Source organism: Harmonia axyridis, chromosome 2 (assembly GCF_914767665.1).
Source record: "Harmonia axyridis chromosome 2, icHarAxyr1.1, whole genome shotgun sequence".
In the NCBI taxonomy this organism is placed as follows: Eukaryota; Metazoa; Arthropoda; class Insecta; order Coleoptera; family Coccinellidae; genus Harmonia; species Harmonia axyridis.
Window position 1 is genome coordinate 52,828,675 of NC_059502.1, and position 20,044 is coordinate 52,848,718.

A 20,044-nucleotide genomic window follows, 5' to 3' on the forward strand; every position below is an offset into this window, starting at 1 on the left:
GAAAAATAAGAGATCATGCGGACATGATCAAGTTCCTATGAGTGTTATCAAACACTGTTTAGAGTTTATAATGGATCCACTATGCCATATTATGAATCTTTCTTTTCAGTCTGGATTATTTCCTGATGATCTTAAAGTAGCTGTAGTAAAGCCTCTCTTCAAAAAGGTGCAAGGGATAATTTGGGTAATTATAGGCCCATAAGTCTCTTATCTTCTTTCGCAAAAGTGTTTGAGAAGGTTTTAGCTAATAGATTCGTGAAATTTTTTCGGAAATTTGATGTTTTCGCGGGCTGCCAGCATGGTTTTATTAAGGGAAAGAGTACCGAAACGGCTGTTTTTGAACTCACTTGCAAGATTTTCGAATCACTTGAGAAAGAAGAGGTACCCATAGCTATCGTGCTTGACTTGGCCAAAGCTTTTGATAGTGTAAATCATAAACTTTTACTCTACAAGTTGAGTGTTTACGGCATAAGGGACAAACAACTTAAATTAATTGAGAGCTACCTTCAGAACAGAAAACAAAAAGTCGTTGTGTTTGACGGAAAACGTGATCACTTGTCTTCAGAGAGAATATTATCGAGTTAGGCGTGCCGCAGGGCAGTATCTTGGGATCATTGCTCTTTGTTATTTTCATCAATGACCTCCCTAACATATTTCTTTCTGATTCCATCAAGTCCTTGTTATTTGCGGATGATGCAGACATCATCATCTCGGCTTTGAACATTTTTAGTGGTATAAGAGAATTTAAGGATACTTTGGATAGAGTAAATGAATGGTGTATTGAAAATCAGCTTGTGATTAATGATGATAAGACCCAATTTATTATTTTCAAGACTGAAAGAGCAAATCGCTACTACCCAAAAAGTTTAACCTACCGAAATACTGTAGTATCAATCAGTGAATGTGTTAAGTTTCTGGGAGTTCATATAGATAGTTTCATGAAATATCATAGCCATGTAGAAGAAGTTAATAAGAAATTAAAATCGGACATTTTTGCATTAAGGATTCTTAGAGATCATGTTGATGTTGATGTATTAAATCGGTTTTCTATGCTATGTTTCACTCACAATTAAGTTATGGCATCATATTTTGGGGAAGCAGTTCTGGAGCTCATCAGATTATGAGAACGCAAAAATCGGCCTTGAGAGTAATATTCCGTCTAGGTTTCAGAGAATCATGTCGTGGTAAGTTCAAGCAAAATAACATTTTGACTATCTATGGATTGTACATTTATAAGATATTGATGTTCATGCATAAACACCAGCATAATTTCTGTAGTCATTCAAATGTTAATAACACTAGAAGAATACATCCATTTAATTTTCCGGTTCATTCTTTGTCTTTAACTGAAAAGGGACCGGCATATATGGGTATTAAACTGTTTAACAGTTTACCAGTGAACATTCAAAGGTTATATGGTCATGGGTCTTTCGGGAAGTCTCTTTATTGTTTGTTGAGCCATACAACATTGAAGAATTTTATTGTTCAAGTAGGGATGATGTAGTCAATATTTGAATTTTTTTTTTCTGTTTTTCTTTTTCGGGTGACCTGTTTTCCTTTCTACTTTGTACATATGGGAAATCAATAAAATATTGTTATTTGTTATTAAAATGCACTTTTTTGAGTTATCTCGTTGTCAACGATACATAACATACGTTTGTCAATTAATGTTATCGAATATGCACTACACAGCAGCGGAAAAATCTGAAATATTTTCACTTTATGTGAAGGACAATAAAAATGAGAAAGCTACAAGGAGAGAATATATGGTTGCATCCAATTCCAATTTATAGTGAAAAACGTGTGTCAAATCGTTGCCAACGAGATAAAAAGAGGGCGTTTACGTTACGTTTACGTTACGTTTACGTTACGTTTACGTTACGTTTACGTTACGTTTACGTTACGTTTACGTTACGTTTACGTTACGTTTACGTTACGTTTACGTTACGTTTACGTTACGTTTACGTTACGTTTACGTTACGTTTACGTTACGTTTACGTTACGTTTACGTTACGTTTACGTTACGTTTACGTTACGTTTACGTTACGTTTACGTTACGTTTACGTTACGTTTACGTTACGTTTACGTTACGTTTACGTTACGTTTACGTTACGTTTACGTTACGTTTACGTTACGTTTACGTTACGTTTACGTTACGTTTACGTTACGTTTACGTTACGTTTACGTTACGTTTACGTTACGTTTACGTTACGTTTACGTTACGTTTACGTTACGTTTACGTTACGTTTACGTTACGTTTACGTTACGTTTACGTTACGTTTACGTTACGTTTACGTTACGTTTACGTTACGTTTACGTTACGTTTACGTTACGTTTACGTTACGTTTACGTTACGTTTACGTTACGTTTACGTTACATTCACGTTACGTTTACGTTACGCTACTATGTAACTAGAAAAAGTTACTCTGGTTATATTTCCATAAAATGAATGTTTTGTTACTGAAATACATGTTTTCAATTGTTTTTCAAATACGGCTCAGTAAAAAGCAAGTTCTTCAGTTTTGATTGATGAATAATAGAAACTATTCGATCTATAATTACCTATCAAAACTCAAAAAAGTTTAATTTTCACCTAAATCTGATACTGAATCAAGATTCAAACCAAAGTGTAAAATTCAAACTGGATACGGGCGGTTGCGTCAACGAGCGTTCAGCGCTTGGCAAGAGCGCACAATGTGAACGGTATCCAATTATCCAGCGCTCATTCAACGCGGGTTGAGCGCTTGTCATGTGAACGTGCTCTAAGGTTTGAACTCAGTTTTCATAGAGATGAATGAAACATTTTTATTGTGAAATACACTTTATTGTTCGAAGATTTTTTTTTCATAGAACATGATAGGTAGGTATATCGATATATGAAATAATAGAAATTACATAATATTGACACGGGTCATTTTCAGTCAAGTATGAGGAATCGTCTTGAGATTGATGTTCCTGAACCTTGCGCTTCTTCTTTTAGTTGCTTAAATAAAAAAAAATAAAATCATTATTATATTAGTCGAATATATTCTACTGATATGTATGACTTAGATGTTCGAACAAATGTTGATTATGAATTCAATTTATGAATGAAAGAAAGCTATTGTGTATCATTTTGTTGAACTACTTGAATAACAGACTCATTTAACAACTTCCAATAATACCTAGCACAATTGCCAAAAATGTAACAAATTATACATTTCTTCATCTGATTCACAAGAATTTTCATTAAGAACTACATATCATTTATCTACCCTATGTGTCTAAAGACGAATAAGAGATTTCAACTGCATTAATCTTACATAATGTGGGCATTCAAAATTTGTTGGTAGTGAAATTGAAATCATGATCGTCTAACAAATAGAATGGGCAAAGCAATGCCATATTTAAAGATTTTCTTGATTACCTTCCAGAACCTCCTTACTTCTTGAACTTCTTCCTGTCTTCTTACCCAATAGCCTCTCAGAAATGCCTGGATTTTTATAGCCGCAAAATCATTGCTCCATATAAGGTGGTATGGAAAGAATGGTCTTGGACTGAAATTAATATATTCTATAATCTCAGAAATCTGGAAAATAAGTAGATTTATTGATCTCCTAACTGGGTGACTGGGGAATATAAATCTGCCTACTATAGCTACTACCTACTATGTAGATCGGTTGATCTAATAAAGTGGAGAATCATCTAGATAACTAAGGAAGTTTTTGTCTAGATCATCAAAGGTGAAATTACAAGGCGTGTATTTAAAGTAAGGTCTCCATAAAGTCCCTACTGCACACATCTTGAAGTTTTTCGGCTAACTCATTGAGAGTCAACCTGCGATCTTTCAGCACAAGCACCTCAACTTTCCGCACTGTTTCGTCCGAATGTGACGGCCTGCCGCTGCGCTCCTCGTCGTGAACGTTAAGTCGGCCAGCAGAAAATTCTCTACACCATTTTCGAACGTTTTTCACGTCCATACATTTCTCACCATACACTTCTTCCAATTGACGATGAATTTCTATAGGTGGAGTTTTTTTTTTAGTGCAAAAACTTAATGACTGAACGTAACTCGCACCTGGCGGGAGCGACAACCGGCACTTCCATTGCAAATGGCTGCTATACTGAGCCACTGAGCGTCCAAATGAGCTCCACCAGGTGTCGATTGGTGGAGGGGGGCCTAACGTATACAACAGTGTTGCCGGATTTCATCTAGCGCTATTTGCGGCGATACAATGGCCTTGGAGACCTGACTTTAAAAACACGCCTTGTAAATACAATCACAGAATAATTGTGTAATTTGAAAGAAGAACTAATATTCCAACGGAGAGCAACCGAAGTTAAATAAACCCAATATCGGACTGGCAAAAATATAGATCAATAGATAACCACAGAGAAACGCTCTCGCATCGGAAGTGTGTAGAGAGCAGTTTTGCTCTTCTTAGAACTCATCAGTTACGCACAACCCAACCAACGATACCAAACTAAATATTTCGCTTCCTATGATTTCAACGCTTTTTGCACCTATTGAAAAATTGAAGAGCATGAAATTTTTTTAGGTGAAATTACAAGTATGACGGAATTACTATATAAAACCTTTGTAAAACGATGGAAAACTCACTTTTCCTTCAAGTATTCCATCACCCAGTGCATATCATGGATTTTCTTGTTTTCATTCAGTCTCTGCGGGAATTCTGGATTATTGTTCCAAAGATACTCCGAAATGTGATCAATAGGATCGAAATCCGTTCTTTGCCTCTAAAAATGGAATCAAATAATTCTATACTATAAAAAATAATCACATAAAATACTCTGCCAAAAGTTGCTTGGGGGTTGAGTGCCTACCAAAGGTTTCCACCAGTGGAAGATGTGGTGCCCCGGTAGAAAGTGGCAACCTTCCTATTTATGGAGCTATACTAAAAAGCATATCGACTAAATCCGCACTGCGTTGTACTTTGTATACCATTATGAAATAAAATATCATCTTCTGAATAAGGATATAACGATGCTTAGCTTGCTAGGGTCAGTGCCTGTTGACACTAACTGGCATAATGATGATTCCAGTTATACCATCATGCTGAGGACTGCTGACTGAGATCATGTCTATTCAGTAGGTTCCTGCATGGTCGTGGACTGCCCGTCTAGCGTATGAAAGTCACAACAAAGAGCATTGACTGATGTCTGTGTTGTTATTATGTTTAGGGAACAATGGCAAGTTAATTTATCCTAGTGGTAACACTGATCATATTCTATGATTGTATCAATGACATGTATTGCGCAGCCGCATATAGTCTTGTCTTGTCTATGAGTAGTACGTCATAAGTTGAATAAAAAAAAAAAACTTGGAAGCCGTTGTTCTCCTGTTCTGTTTAAGAATAAAACTTATATTATAAAAGTGTTAAAACAGTTATTCGATCCACTAAACCCACGTTTAAAAACAGGTTATGTGCCCAGTCGTGCAACTGGAATAAAAACAATTTAACGATACGTTTTTCGAGTGTGTGAAAAGTAAAATCGAAAAAATCACGTGTGGTGTAAAATGGCAGATAACACGACCACGACGACATTAAAATTAAATGGTGATAATTGGCCCATATGGAAGTTTCAAACCAGTATTATATTAAAAGGACGAGGTCTTTTCGAGATCGCGGATGGTTCAAGAATAAAACCCAGTTCAGGAGATGAACTTAACAAATGGCTCAAGGACGACGCAAAAACTCAAGAATTGTTGGTTACACGTATGGAAGAAGGTCCTCTAACTCACTTACTGTCATGTGAATCTGCGAAAGAAATGTGGACCAAATTAAAAACGGTATATGATAAAGAATCAGTTGTAAGTGTGCATTTGCTACAACAAAGGTTTTTCATGCTCGACTTTGATTCCTCTGTGAATACATTTATATCCAAAATTGAGGAAATAAAAACCAAATTAAAGACTGCAGGTGAAGTTCTGTCAGATAAAATGATAATTACTAAAATCTTGATGACCTTGCCAGAACATTTTAAACACTTCAGATCAGCATGGGAGTCAGTTCCAGATAAAAATCAAACATTGGAAGAGTTAACCTCTAGATTATTGCTTGAAGAAGAAAGATGCAAAACAGTAGAGTCGACAACAGCACTAGTAAGCAAAACGAGTTCTCAGAATAATCCAACCAAAAAATGCTACATCTGTGCAAAAGCTGGTCACATAGCAAAGAACTGTTACTTTCGAACTAAGAACTCTAAGAATGATAAGGCTGATAAAACAAATAAATTTTGCAGTTACTGCCGAAAACAAGGACATCTAGTTCAGACTTGTTGGATCAAGAAGAAAAAGGAAGAACCGTCGAATAAGAATCCTGTCAAAGAAGAAGTGGAACACAACGCTTTTATGGTATATTCAGATGGTGTAAAATCAGGTGATTGGTACCTTGACTCGGGAGCCACTGAACATATGACATGGGATAGAAGCTTGTTCGAGAAAATGTTCGAGGATCGAACCCCTAGGATGGTGCAAGTTGGAAATGGGCAAACATTGGAGGTAAGAGGATATGGAAATATTAAAATGTGGTCCTATAATGGAAGAAAATTCATTGAAACGTCATTATCGAATGTTTTGTATATACCTGACCTAAAATTTAATTTATTCTCGGCTGGATGTGCTCTTGATAAGGGATATTTCATGTCATCTGATAATTCATCATGTAAGTTTTTTGATAAATATGGAAATATTAGAGCCCAGGCACTAAGACAGAATAAATTATATAAAATGCAGTTCAAGAAGGAAATGTATGAAAACAAAATAGAAAATGAATTAACTAATAATATTTCTGAATGTATGACAGTTAAAAATATAGAAAATTTAGAGACTTGGCATCACAGATTAGCACATCAAAATATTAAGTACATCAAAGATTTCCTTAAAAAAATGAATGTTGAGTATATAAACAATGAATTTATTTGTGAATACTGTTTATCGGGCAAACAACATAAATTAAAATTTCAACATAGTGAATCACGAGCTACTGTACCTTTAGAGCTAGTTCATGCAGATGTGTGTGGTCCTATGGAAACACCTTCGTTAGGAGGAGCTCGATATTTTTTATTATTTAAAGATGACTACACCTCATATAGACATGTTTATTTCCTAAAGCAGAAATCTGAAGTAGCAAAAGCAATTGAAAATTATATATCTATGGCAGAAAGGCAAACTGGTGCAAAGATGAAAGTTTTGAGGACAGACAATGGTTTAGAATTTGTGAACAAACAGGTAACGGAATGTCTGCAAAGCAGAGGTATATGCCACCAACGCACAGTGGTATATACTCCCCAACAAAATGGAAGGGCGGAACGAGAAAACCGAACATTGGTTGAAGCAGCCAGGACAATGTTACATAGCAATAAAAATTTGACAAAAATGTTTTGGGCAGAAGCAATAAATACCGCTACATATGTTCTGAATCGCTCTGGTCCAAGCATTGTTCAGTTTAAAACTCCTTTTGAATTATGGAATCAAAAGGAATATAAGATGGAAAATTTTAATATTTTTGGAAGTAGAGTTTCAGTACTAGTACCTAAGGAAAATAGATTGAAGTGGGACACAAAAAATGAACAAGGATACTTCCTTGGTTATGGAGAAGACACAAAGGGATTTAGAGTGTATTTACCTGATAAAAACAAGGTTGTCATACAGAGGGATGTAATATTCCTACCAGAAAAAGTTCAAGAAACAAAAGGTAAAATAACTGAATTCTGTAATATTGAAGAAAATCAAGACTTGGAGTTAGAAGATACCCAAATTGATAATATTGTACACGATGAAGAGACAATTACCGATGAAGAAGAGTTGGATCCAGAAATCAGTGAAGAAATAGTGAATGGAAGATATAACCTGAGAAGAAACTTAAGAGGAAACCCAAGGTTTGAAGATTTTGAAATGGATTTGGATAGTTTGTTGTTGACAGTTACAGAAGATGACGAACCAACATGCTATGAAGATGCTATGAAAAGCGTTGAGGCTGAGCAATGGAGGAAGGCAATGGAGGAGGAAGTAAAATCGTTGCAAGAAAATGAATCGTTTGAAGTAGTGTGTGATAGTGATGTTAAAAGGCCTGTCATAGAGTGCAAATGGGTGTATAAGAGGAAGAAAGACGAGTTCGGTAGTGTCACGAAATTCAAAGCAAGACTTGTTGCAAAAGGTTTTCAACAGACAATTCCATTAAACGGCGATATTTATAGTCCAGTAGCGAAATTAACTTCTGTAAGAATTTTCTTAGCTATATGCAATAATTTAAATTTCAGGATACATCAACTTGATGTATGTAGTGCTTTTTTAAATGGAGAAATAGATGATGATGTATATATTTTATTACCTAAAGGTTTTAATACTGACACAGGAAAATTTGCAAAGCTAAGGAAGTCCTTATATGGATTACGATCCTCACCAAAAAATTGGTATAAAAAATTTAATGATTTAATGATGACATTGAACTTTGTAAGATCTCAAAATGAATACTGTATTTACTACAAAATTTCAGGCTGTTCAAAGATTTTTGTATTGATCTATGTTGATGATCTATTAATTGCCGGATCAGATGAAAAAGAGGTTGATGATCTAAAAGTTACTTTGAATCAACACTTTAAAATGAAAGACTTAGGAGGTATCAGTTATTTTTTGGGTATGCACATCACACAAAATGTATTGAAAAATGAAATCATAATCAACCAAACTTTATATCTAAAGAAAATGTTGAAAATTTTTAAAATGGAAAACTGTAAACCTTGTAATACCCCTATGGAACCAAATTTTAGACATGATGATCTTAAACGCAAAAATTCTGAAAGTATAGAAATTGAAGAAAGATGTAGAGCAGCAATAGGTTCTATAATGTATGCCATGTTATGCTCTCGCCCAGATCTATGTATAAGCATAAGTATCCTAAGTAGATATCAATCAACTGCAAGTTCACAACTTTGGCAATCGATTAAACGAGTTTTAAGATACGTTCAAAAAACACAAAATTTAAGTTTAGTTTTTAGAAAAACTGATTTTCAGAATGAAATTGAAGGATATGCTGATGCAGATTGGGCTGGGGATAGAACAGACAGGAAATCTACGTCTGGTTATGTATTTAAAGTTTTTGGGTGCACAGTCAGTTGGTGCTCTAGAAAACAATCATCCGTAGCTCTGTCTTCAACAGAAGCGGAATATATAGCTTTAAGCTTAGCCATAAGTGAAGCTTGTTGGCTTAAGAGTTTAATTGGTGATTTAAAAATTTGTGATAGTTTAAATGTCATGATTTATGAAGATAATCAATCGGCTATCAAAGTGTGTAGGAACCCAGAGTTCCACAAGAGACTCAAACATATTGATATTCGTTATCATTTCATTCGAGACAAAATAAATGATAAAACAGTTTCACTAAAGTATATTCCAACCAAACTGCAACTCGCAGATTTGTTCACGAAACCGCTGTCTCTAAGTTCATTCAATAATTTTACAATCAACTGCAATGTATTTTAAGAAATTTTTTTGGGTAACTTACCATTGAGGGGGAGTGTTGTTATTATGTTTAGGGAACAATGGCAAGTTAATTTATCCTAGTGGTAACACTGATCATATTCTATGATTGTATCAATGACATGTATTGCGCAGCCGCATATAGTCTTGTCTTGTCTATGAGTAGTACGTCATAAGTTGAATAAAAAAAAAAAACTTGGAAGCCGTTGTTCTCCTGTTCTGTTTAAGAATAAAACTTATATTATAAAAGTGTTAAAACAGTTATTCGATCCACTAAACCCACGTTTAAAAACAGTCTGCATGACCACTGAGGAGATTGATCCCAAATATGTAAATACCAGGATACCAGGTGACCTCCGGTTTCGAATAGGCTCTCCAGGAGCATGCGAGGATCAGCTCCTGGTGATCGTATTTTTCTTTGCTGCTGGCGAGCCCAAAATAAAACTGAATTTAAAAAAGAGTCCAGTACTAGCCCAAATATACCAACCACCTCAGAGGATGTACATCGAGTCATCAGGACGAAACCTAAAAAGGAAGAGGCATCCCTTGATTTAGATGCTGAGAACTGCCGTAGAAAAGCGACGATGAAGAAGTCACCAAAGGCATAAAGGAGATAAGGGATAATAGGGTTAGACTGCCAGTATTTCTCATAAAAAAAGTATTTCACCATAAAAGTCCAGGAACGTAGCCACCAAACCAATTGACACTTAACCCTCTATACCAGAAGGTCGGAGTGCTGGTATCCCGAGGTCAACAACTTTAGTGGGAGGGATTTGTAGTAACTGCCTGCTGTAATGAATACAGTGAAACTAAGACCGACTAGAAAATGTGGCATGGCTAAACCCAGCCTGCTACATTTCCCATACCTCAATGATCCCATGTTCCCCCAAACACCACATTTTGACCAACTCCTAAAAACATCCTCTCTCTCTCTTTCCCCGCCAAGCAACAGGTTCTAGCCGAACGAGCAATACGAGGAGAGAAGCAAAGCAGCTAACCAGCCGGCCTGCTGGGTCCACCAAGAAGAAGGTAAAGGTAGAGGAAGTTATCGACAGGTCTGGCAGAACGAGACACAAGAGGCCGAGAAGGAAGCAAGATGCCAACATTAGGCTATGAGTACGTGGTAGAAAAGGGGCTGTTTAGGATTCCGCGGGCGCCAGTTTAGGACCCAGAGTGTAATTGTCGCTACACTATGCGAGGAGTAACTATGACTTTAATGCCCTCGAATCTTAGAAAACAAGGATAACAAAAAAGTAAGCTAACGCTCTGCTCAACGCCACTGCCCAAGATCAAAATCACTAAACCTCTAAAAAAAACTCACCTCTCATAACTTCCCGGCATGAACTAAGGTGAATCCCATGCTTTGAAGACTTAGGATTTGCGTAGGTCGTCCTAGTTAACAGAGGGTCGAGACCAGGGTCAAAAGTTTTGTGAATACAAAATTGTAGACAATTTCATACTCTACAACTTTGAAAATGAACGTTCTGGTAGAAAACTCATTAGGTTAGAAGTTATAAGCAAAAAACCGTAAAAAGTCCGAAAATGTTGAGGTTCTTCGGCCCTCCTCAAGTTAGCACAGGGTCCTCGTGTTGGATAACTTGCCAGAATCATCCCACTACACGTCCGAACAACCTGTAGAAGTTTCATTAAGTTCGGAATGTTTTCCAGGTAAAACGTACATATCTACTAGACTAATATCTACAATCTGAAGCTTGCAAAGGATTCCTGCAAAGTGGTCTTCTATCGCCCCTGCAATGAAGCCTGGTTATGGATCTTATCTAATGTGTCAAGGGTCTGCCCTCCACATACGTTGTATATTGTAACATTTGTATCTCCAAGAAGTTCCTAACGTAAAGCGTAAACCAATTCGAAATAGCTTAATAGGCTTGCATCCAATTTGGACCAAGAGATAGGTAGATTACGGGAATTTTAAGTTTGTGTATTCAGAATAATTCCCCTTCTTATGAAATGTAAATGTAAAAAAATATCGAAAATTCATGGGTACAGCAAGATTTCAGAAGTGCGATTCGTCCACAGAAGAATCATCATTTATTTGAAGAGAGGAGTTTTTGTGCAACTGGACTTACATCAAGACAATTCTGCCTTTCTGCCTCTTTGAGAGCACTTAACATTCCTTTCTTCAATAGCGGTGTAACTTTCGTTTCCAAGAAATCAAGCAGAGGATCTGAAATTAAGGTATTAAAACTAGGAATTTTTTTCCTACCACCTTACGGCTTGGCACATCCGCATTTTTGTTATTTTTTAGGATATAATTCTGGACGCTCCTTTTCTCCTCATCGATTTCTCGGCAAATTTCATTCCAAAGTTTATTTTTATCGGAACTGCTTTCACATACACAGGTCACTCCAGACAGACAACAGCAATTAAGGGATTCAGAAGACGCCATTTTGACATTTGATCAACTGTTTCTGAATTTGTAGCAACAAGAGAAATTTTTTGTATTCACAGATATAAAATTAAATAAAAAAATAATTTCCACAAATTTTTGTTTGATTAATCAATGAGTTGGACTTTTCACCTAGTCTCTCTATAGCCTTTATCAGAAAGTTAGTTGTAGTATTATATTATTTTTGTTTAATTTTGTTTTTTTTTTTGTCTTGTAAACTGAAAAGGTTAAGAGTTCAAGAGTAGCTTTAGCTAATCTTCGCCTTTTCAGGGCAAATGTATGTACATTTGTTGAATAAAGTCGGTTTATTATTATGACCGACTTTTGCCTATACGCGTAGGATTTCTCCTCGCCGTCGGCTTCTCACTCCTCGCTAAGAGGAACATTCACTCAATCCCAGATATTTAAAATATCAGAAGGGTAAGGCTCGGTCGTGTCCGGTCCTTGTGGTCCCCCTGGTTCTCGTCGAACCTCTGGTCCTCTCACACGCGATCCTTGGACCTCTCCTTCGCTTCCTAGGAATTTTCTCACCGTCCTTGCAGTACCTGAAAGAACAACTTTTTGCATTATATTACATATATACTCACTAAGTCCTAGTTGCTTAATATTTCTCTTGAGATTTTTGGGTACTATTCCTGTTGTTGAGATGATAATTGGAATAGTACTTGTTGATATCATTCCCCACTGGCGCTTTATCTGAAATTCGAGGTCCCTATATTTTGAAATTTTTTCGACCTCTTTTTCACGTATGTTGTTGTTATTAGGTATTGCTACGTCGATGAGTATTGCTGCCTTTTGATGTTTATCAACCAGCAATATATCTGGCCTGTTGTGAGGTACTGTTTTATCAGTCAAAACTGTACGATCCCAGTACAGTTCGTTTTCCAGGATGGTTTCCGGTCGGTACTTGTAGTATGGCACTTTTTCAGAATGAATTAATGTTAAGTTAGTTGCTTATTATTATTATTATTACTATTGTGCCAATCATTCATGTTGAAATAGTTCAGCTACTTGTAAGATTGTTTTGAAGTGGAGAAATTGAAATATACAGTGAAATTAGGTCTAAGTACATTTATTTTGAGAAATGTAGCACCCATTTCCCTTCATTATTTTGAATTCCATTCAATTACCTAACCTTCTTTCATATTTTATTTTCTCAAAGCCCATGGGTTACAAGCTTATATAATTTATCGCCTACGTATTATTAATTTCATTCATCCATGATTCGTTTCTCCATATTCTACTTCATTAGGAGATATTCCCTTTTATTCACATGAGTTGATTATATTATATATGCAACTCACTGAACGAAAAAAAATTGTATGTTGGATATAGAAATATAGGATGTAAAGGTAGACAATATACAAGTTTTTTCACATTATAATTTTATATTTTTCAATAATATCATGATTAAGATCAACCATATATTCAGAGTTATTAGTCTGTTTAAAATGAGCATTAAGTTGTTTCACAGCTGGACTCAATTTTTCTTCGAAATTTGCAAAAGATCCATTCCAACAAATGAATATTTCGTTCAGTTCTTCCTCATTTTTGAATGCTGAAATGTTTTTGAATGATCCCTTCAATTTATCTACCAGAGGCAATCTTAATGAATCATCTCGAATAACTACATTTAATATGAAGAGGCCTGTAAAGAAAATTTTCATTACTTCAGTTGAAGATTCCGATGCAATACACAGAAACATGATCTAACTTTAGTTACATTTTTTTAAAACTCGATCAGATTAGATCAGAGTAACTAGGTTTTATTCATTTAGACTTATATCAAACATTTGTTTAAGTCGTTAATATCATAATCAAAAATATGACTGATGAAAATTTTTTCCTGTATGAAAGTGATTCCTTTGTCAAATTCTGCGACCAAATCATTTTGACACAGTTTTAAAAAAAAATCTAATTGAGTTAATTTTTTTTTTGGGTAAAATTTGTAATATTTTAAAAACCTCGTAGTGACTCTTTATAAGCCCGTAGGATAGCACGCAGCGCAAGACCTTAATTATATTATGCTTGGCATGATGGCAAAGATACTACGCTCTGCTATGGATGAGTGAAGGTGCATAAAGCAGGGACCACTTATTGCTCTTATTGATGATTCCTTCAGTGATACCTGGATGAAACTTCGCAATTGCCCAGCAAAAACTAAGCCAGAATAATTGACTGAGAATAATTCACACATTTATAAAATGATATATGAGATATTATTGTTGGTCAACATCTTCAATAGTTTAAGAATAAGATCCTGCAAGAATTCATCAATAGATCGAAATATATTTACCTTTTTCTGTTATAATTTCTTTAACATCATTCAAAACCTCATCTTCTAAAAACTCTTTTGGCGGACAACTCATTCCTATAGAGGAATCTTTATTATCTACATCGAATAAAACGGCATCCATGTGTTTTCCTGTAATCAAATCAAATTAGAACAGGAAATTATTATTCTTGGATTGAATACCTTCATTCCTAATCTCCCTTAAATATTGAAGTCCGTCTTGAACTCTTATTTCAAGTGTTTCGTTTTTTTGGAGTCCAAACCATTTAGTAGCAATTTCGATGATATCAGGATCGATTTCTATACCTGTTATTTTAACTTTAGTTTTAAATTTATTCATGAAAGAACACAATCCACCTCCACCAACTCCCAGGATTGCCATTGATGGATCTTTTTTATTGTCAAACGCCACTAATGCACTGATTATCATGTAAAGATGATGCGTACATGTAAGATAAGTCAAATCTGGAATATCCTTCGAAATACCTAAAATTTTATATTTGAATAGGTCATTTAAATTAATTTCTAATTGATAACTTGAATTCATACGGAATATTGACATAATTAGGTTATAACTGGCATTTCATACAGAAACTTGTACATGCATAGAAGAGACCTTTGCATCTAACTAAAGCGTTTTCCAATACGAGGTTTTATATTGAATAGTCTTCTATGTAAGCAGCTTTCACTTTTGAAGATGTCCTCTTTTGACATTTGACAAGTACGCCATTACTCAATATGGAACGCTATACGCTTCAATATGGAACGATATACGCTTCAACAACGCATTGAAATTCACTGCACAATTAAAGTACTTCTGGGTTGTCATGGAGCGCCTTCTCATCCGACAATAGTGAAACTGGTAGAAAAATGTGTGCGTTATTCAATAACAACTGATAATATTGCTGCTGACGTAGTTGACGAAAACCCAAGTTTGTCGGCCTTGGGAATTAGGCATTCCACAAACAACATTACACCGTATTTTGCATGAAGACTTAGGTGTTAAGGCTTTCAAAATCCAGTTGGCTCAAGAACTGAGCCAAGAACTAGCAACGTCGTATATTCGGTGATTAGGTCCTGGAAATGCATCTAAATGATCCAGATTTTCATCAAAACATCATCTTCAATGATGAAGCCCATTTTCATCTCCGAGGCTTCCTTAATAAGCAGAATTGTTGATTATTGAAAAGCCTCCCACTGGTGCGGTTTTTTGACTGGTGGTCTGATTGGACCTTACTTATTCGAAAATGAGGCTGGTGGAACTATTACTGTGAATGGATTGCGCTACCGAGGTGTGATAAATGATTTGTTATGGACAAAATGAAATATATTAATGTCCACGACGTTTCAACAAGATCACGCTACATGCCACACAAGCAACAAAACAATCACAATTTTGCAAGAAAAGTTTCTTGGCCGTGTTATTTCTCCAAGTGGTGATCACAATTGGCCACCGAGAACTTGTGATTTAACACCTTTTTTTAGGGCCACTTGGTAAATAAGGTCTATGCCAGTGCTCCACAATCGATTCAATATTGAATTTGTAGAGTTATCAAAGATATACAGCCGCAATTTCATGAAAGGAACATGGTGCTGTAAATGTAACCGTGATGCCTTTTGGCTGATATCATTTTCCAGCATTGACATACTTTATTCTTCACAACAAAATAATTGATTTCTGTTAAAATAAACTAATTAAACTCGAGATTTAACGAAAACTTTTTTGATTACCAAATGAAACTTCTTATTGAAAAATACGTGACTTCGTAGCCTTTCACTTTTCAAATGAATGACGTTGCAATAAAACAAGAAGTTTCAAAATAGTTTGGTATAACAGGCACCAGCATCTCTAGTGAACAACACCAGAAGTTGATTGTACCAAATTACTCTGCAACTTTTCACTTTGCATTTCATAAAATTTTCAAGATTAAAAAAAATGCTGTTGCAAAGAAAATATGGCATATTTTCTTTGGTGCAATCGACCTGTGGTGTTGTTCAATTGAAATGAGCCTAAATGTGGGATTTCGTTTCATCCACGGACGGTAGATTCTTTTTGGGATGAAAAAAATTTTAATTTCCACTAGCTAAACGCATTGAAATGTCATGAATCATCGAATATCAATACTAAAAATAAAGGAATGAGAATCAGAAAAAAAGGAATGAAAATTGCAAATTCTAAGCAAAGGTAGAAATTGAAGAAATACCCCAACAAAACCAGAGGCACGTCACTTGAGCTCAGGAGAACATATACTACTAATACAAATGTATTTTATTATGTCTCATACATAAATACTGATGTGCAGATAACAAGAAATCTCAATACTGTCAAATTCAACATAAAAATTATTCTATATAGTGAACAATATTTCAACAGAAGTAATTATAATGAACTGATCTATAATTAATAGTGTGAAATCTGTCACTCAGGCTGTGACACAGAAAACTCTGTCAAACATCGTTCAAATTACTATTGGCTGTAGTTAGCTATCCTCAAGTTTTGCATACACTTGAATAATTGGATTATCCATCAGAGGAGAGTATTTTCAATGTAATTATGGTCAGAAAATTGCACCTAATTTCATTTGTTCTCCTGCAAAGGACCATTTGAGAAATATCTGCTGAAGTTACATCGTATAAAATCCCATTTTGAGGTGGACAAAAACCGTTTTTCATCAAACTGCATTTTTAGGATTAGACGCAAGCCATTGAGCATGTGAAACCAGTTTTAATTAATTTATCTATCAATATTGGTTGAACACTTCTAACTATAATCAACTTACCTTTCCTATTCCTGAAAGATGTCAGCTTAGCTTCTGATTGTATCACAAGTTGATTTGATAAGAAGTAAAGTCTACGGAATTTTTTATTATCCACTTCCACATCTTCAACTATATATTCACCAGATGTTGCTGATAATCCTTCATGTATAACTTTGCGATTTCCAACACCATCTGACCCTAGAGACAAACAAGGTATCTGGAAAGTAGAGCACCTCTGTTTCTTTAAAATTATTGAATAAATTTATTTCAATACATCAGTTGACACATCGTAGTGTTGTACACTTCTTTAATTTATTTCATCAAAGTGATGATATTGTTATAAAAATTCACTCAAGAACTTGTTTCTTCATGCAAAATGATGAAAACTCATAATTGAGAAATCTTCAAAGGAAAAATAATAAGAACTACTAAATTGTACCTTTTGTTTTCGTGAATTAATTGGAGTCAAATCACGAATTATATCACTTAATTCATTTTGTATTGCATCAAAGCTACCATATTTTTGACCCCTATGCATTGTTACAACTAGTAGTCTGTTACACTGAGACATTTGGGCTAGTTTTTTTCTACCATCTTTTGTTGAAAATAGCCATTCCGATTCTCTGAAATTTTTTTTTACAGTCTACTAAAGTGTATACCATGTATAGTAAAAACATGGAATGCAAATCCAAGAATTACCTTCCTTGAGGAACAATAAAAGCAGCATATGCAGAATGTTTCTTAACAGGTGTTATATCAACTACATATATTGTGTACTTGGATTTGGAACTATCTCCTTCATATAAATCGAAACTTATTTCCTCATTTTCTGACGCAGTAGATTTTTGTTGCAAACTTGAACAGATCAATAGAGCTCTTTGAGTATTCAATATAGCTTCCTGTACTTTGTCAGTACTCTCAAACCTCTGCATCTTCTCATTAGAATTCATGTTGACTTCAAGAACCTAAAAAAAAAAAATTGTATGAAAGTATAAGTCGATATCTTGAAAAAAAAACATCTCACCTGCCTTGGCAATAATTTGAATTTTGTACAGACTACAATGAATACAGGTGTCAATTTTTCGCCATTGTCAACTGCTGCTTGTTCAACTTCCAAACATCTTATTGCTCTGAACATCCAATTGTTGGTAACAAAATAATCTAATAGTATTTTGAGTATATGTTCTTGTAATAATGATATACAAATATATCGGCCTCCAAACTTTGTAATCCTATTAATCTCCATGAAATATTGCTTAATACGATTTATTGTTTCCTCGTTGTTGTTAGGCATCAAAGCATCCAAAGTTCCTTCAAAATATTGAGTTGAGATTTCAACATATTTAAAAATTCTCATTAAATTCACCTTTATCAAGAACCACATTGAAACCTTCATTTTCAAATGAAGTATTTAATGCATCCATCTGAAGGTAAGACATAGAAGTTTTCTCCTTATATTTCTTAATCATTTGTTTTATAACCACTTGTGATGTGTCAATGTTGGTAATGTTGCTAGAATAATTGATTGAAATTACTTTGCATAGTAGAATTGATAAAATCCCATCAATCAAAGTAATAAGATATAGTTGTCAAGATTTTAAAAAGCCTTTTCATTTCAATTTTTGTCCCCATGACAAGAGACCCCATCGAATATAAATTAGGAAATTAGTAGAACATTTGAAACCAAAACGTTTCAATTTTCTGCACATATCCATCAAAATAATATACCTTTAGTAAATAGGAATTCAAAATCCCAGCAAATAAATATTATTACCTAAATCCTGCATCATAAAGATTAGCACCCAGATCAGAATTACCACAACCAGTGATTAGGACTTTATCATTCAGTTTTATATATTTATTTAAATAACTAGACAAGTCGTGATATTCACCATACCTAAAATATTATTTAAATAAGTTCAGACATGATAAAAGTTGTTCATGAATACCATTCGAATGATTTTGAACCTCTGCTTCTGAAGAATGAGTCCCAATAGTCTGTTCGACTGAACTCTTCTTTGGTTTTAGGTAAAATATTCATAGTTTATAAATTGATTATTGATTAAAAAAATAATATTTTCACTCGAAAAATTAACTAATGAATTATAGGTTATGTCTCTAATTTATCCATAGACCATAGACCTAATATCCATTATTATGTCTATGAACCTACCTATAAAAAAAATATACATGTACATAAACAAAGAACATAGAAGTCATAGATCCAAATTTTAAAGAGAATTGACCATATTCACCGTCGCCATATTGTTATGCGACAATACCAACTACCCAGTGTTCCCAACGAAGAAATATTGAGTTTACTAGAAAAATTCCACAATATAAAGTTTCTAAGTGAAGTTTATGTGTACCTTTCTGGCTGCTACGTCAGATAGGCTTGTTTGGGACAATATTTTGCAAAAATTTCACCTTTTGGAAATAAAAACATTAGTGAAAGGTGGTTTTCTGAACAAATTAATTGTGGCCGAGTGTATAAATGAAGGCTTCGCTTCATTTTTGGAAATAGTCAGTGGAAGATTAATCTCTATGGCTGATAGTATTTTTGATATTAGCGGTATTTTTCTAGTAAACTCAATATTTCTCCTTTGGGAACACTGGGTAGTTGGTATTGTCGCACAACAATATGGCGACGGTGAATATGGTCAAATTGACCATATTAACCGTCGCCTGGTGATTCAAACTTCAAACCACAAAACACTAAATATATTTTATCATCAAAAGTTATCATAAGGATTTATACCTACTTGATTTCGAGAGATCGCGGTCTGTTTCATCGTTTACGTTTGACAGTTCTCTCAATTCTCGACTCTTGTGAACCAAGGGCGTAGATCTTTTTTTTTTTTGGGGAAAGATAATCGAAAAAAAAATTTTTGACGACAACTTTTATTCATATCTGTAATGATAGAAAAAGAAGTTTGATAATGAAGTTTGAACTAAATTACTCGAAATAATTTTTGTTGTCATTAATTCGGTTGTTCTTACCTTATACTGGGTGTTCTCAAATAAGAGTTACGAAGGAAAATGAGAAATTACTTGGATAATTTTGAGGAAAAAAAGTTTCATGAATATGAGCCCACAAACGCTTT

General features: G+C 34.6%; 2 protein-coding genes across 3 annotated transcripts; both read right to left on the reverse strand.

Moving 5' to 3' along the window:
- Nucleotides 1-2,802: 2,802 nt before the first annotated feature.
- LOC123672287 (IQ domain-containing protein K-like) lies at nt 2,803-11,928 on the reverse strand. Its single transcript, XM_045606343.1, has 5 exons — nt 11,714-11,928; nt 11,569-11,666; nt 4,601-4,737; nt 3,407-3,536; nt 2,803-2,983 (listed from the first exon to the last, which is right to left on the reverse strand). The coding sequence occupies exons 1-5, from the start codon at nt 11,886-11,888 to the stop codon at nt 2,918-2,920; spliced, it is 606 nt and encodes a 201-aa protein (XP_045462299.1). The 5' UTR covers nt 11,889-11,928; the 3' UTR covers nt 2,803-2,917.
- A 1,311-nt stretch (nt 11,929-13,239) lies between these two features.
- Nucleotides 13,240-19,079, reverse strand: LOC123672288 (eEF1A lysine and N-terminal methyltransferase homolog). 2 transcript variants are annotated; one of them, XM_045606344.1, is made up of 10 exons: nt 18,890-19,079; nt 18,715-18,837; nt 18,307-18,452; nt 17,965-18,251; nt 17,640-17,905; nt 17,380-17,563; nt 16,962-17,157; nt 14,365-14,667; nt 14,185-14,313; nt 13,240-13,536 (listed from the first exon to the last, which is right to left on the reverse strand). In XM_045606344.1, exons 1-10 carry the CDS (start codon nt 18,979-18,981, stop codon nt 13,262-13,264), a joined length of 2,001 nt encoding a protein of 666 aa, XP_045462300.1. In that variant the 5' UTR covers nt 18,982-19,079; the 3' UTR covers nt 13,240-13,261. The 2 variants fall into 2 exon arrangements, with proteins under 2 accessions (XP_045462300.1, XP_045462301.1); XM_045606345.1 differs by lacking the exons at nt 18,715-18,837; nt 18,890-19,079 and adding an exon at nt 18,838-18,859 and having other exon boundaries at nt 13,241-13,536.
- Nucleotides 19,080-20,044: the final 965 nt, after the last annotated feature.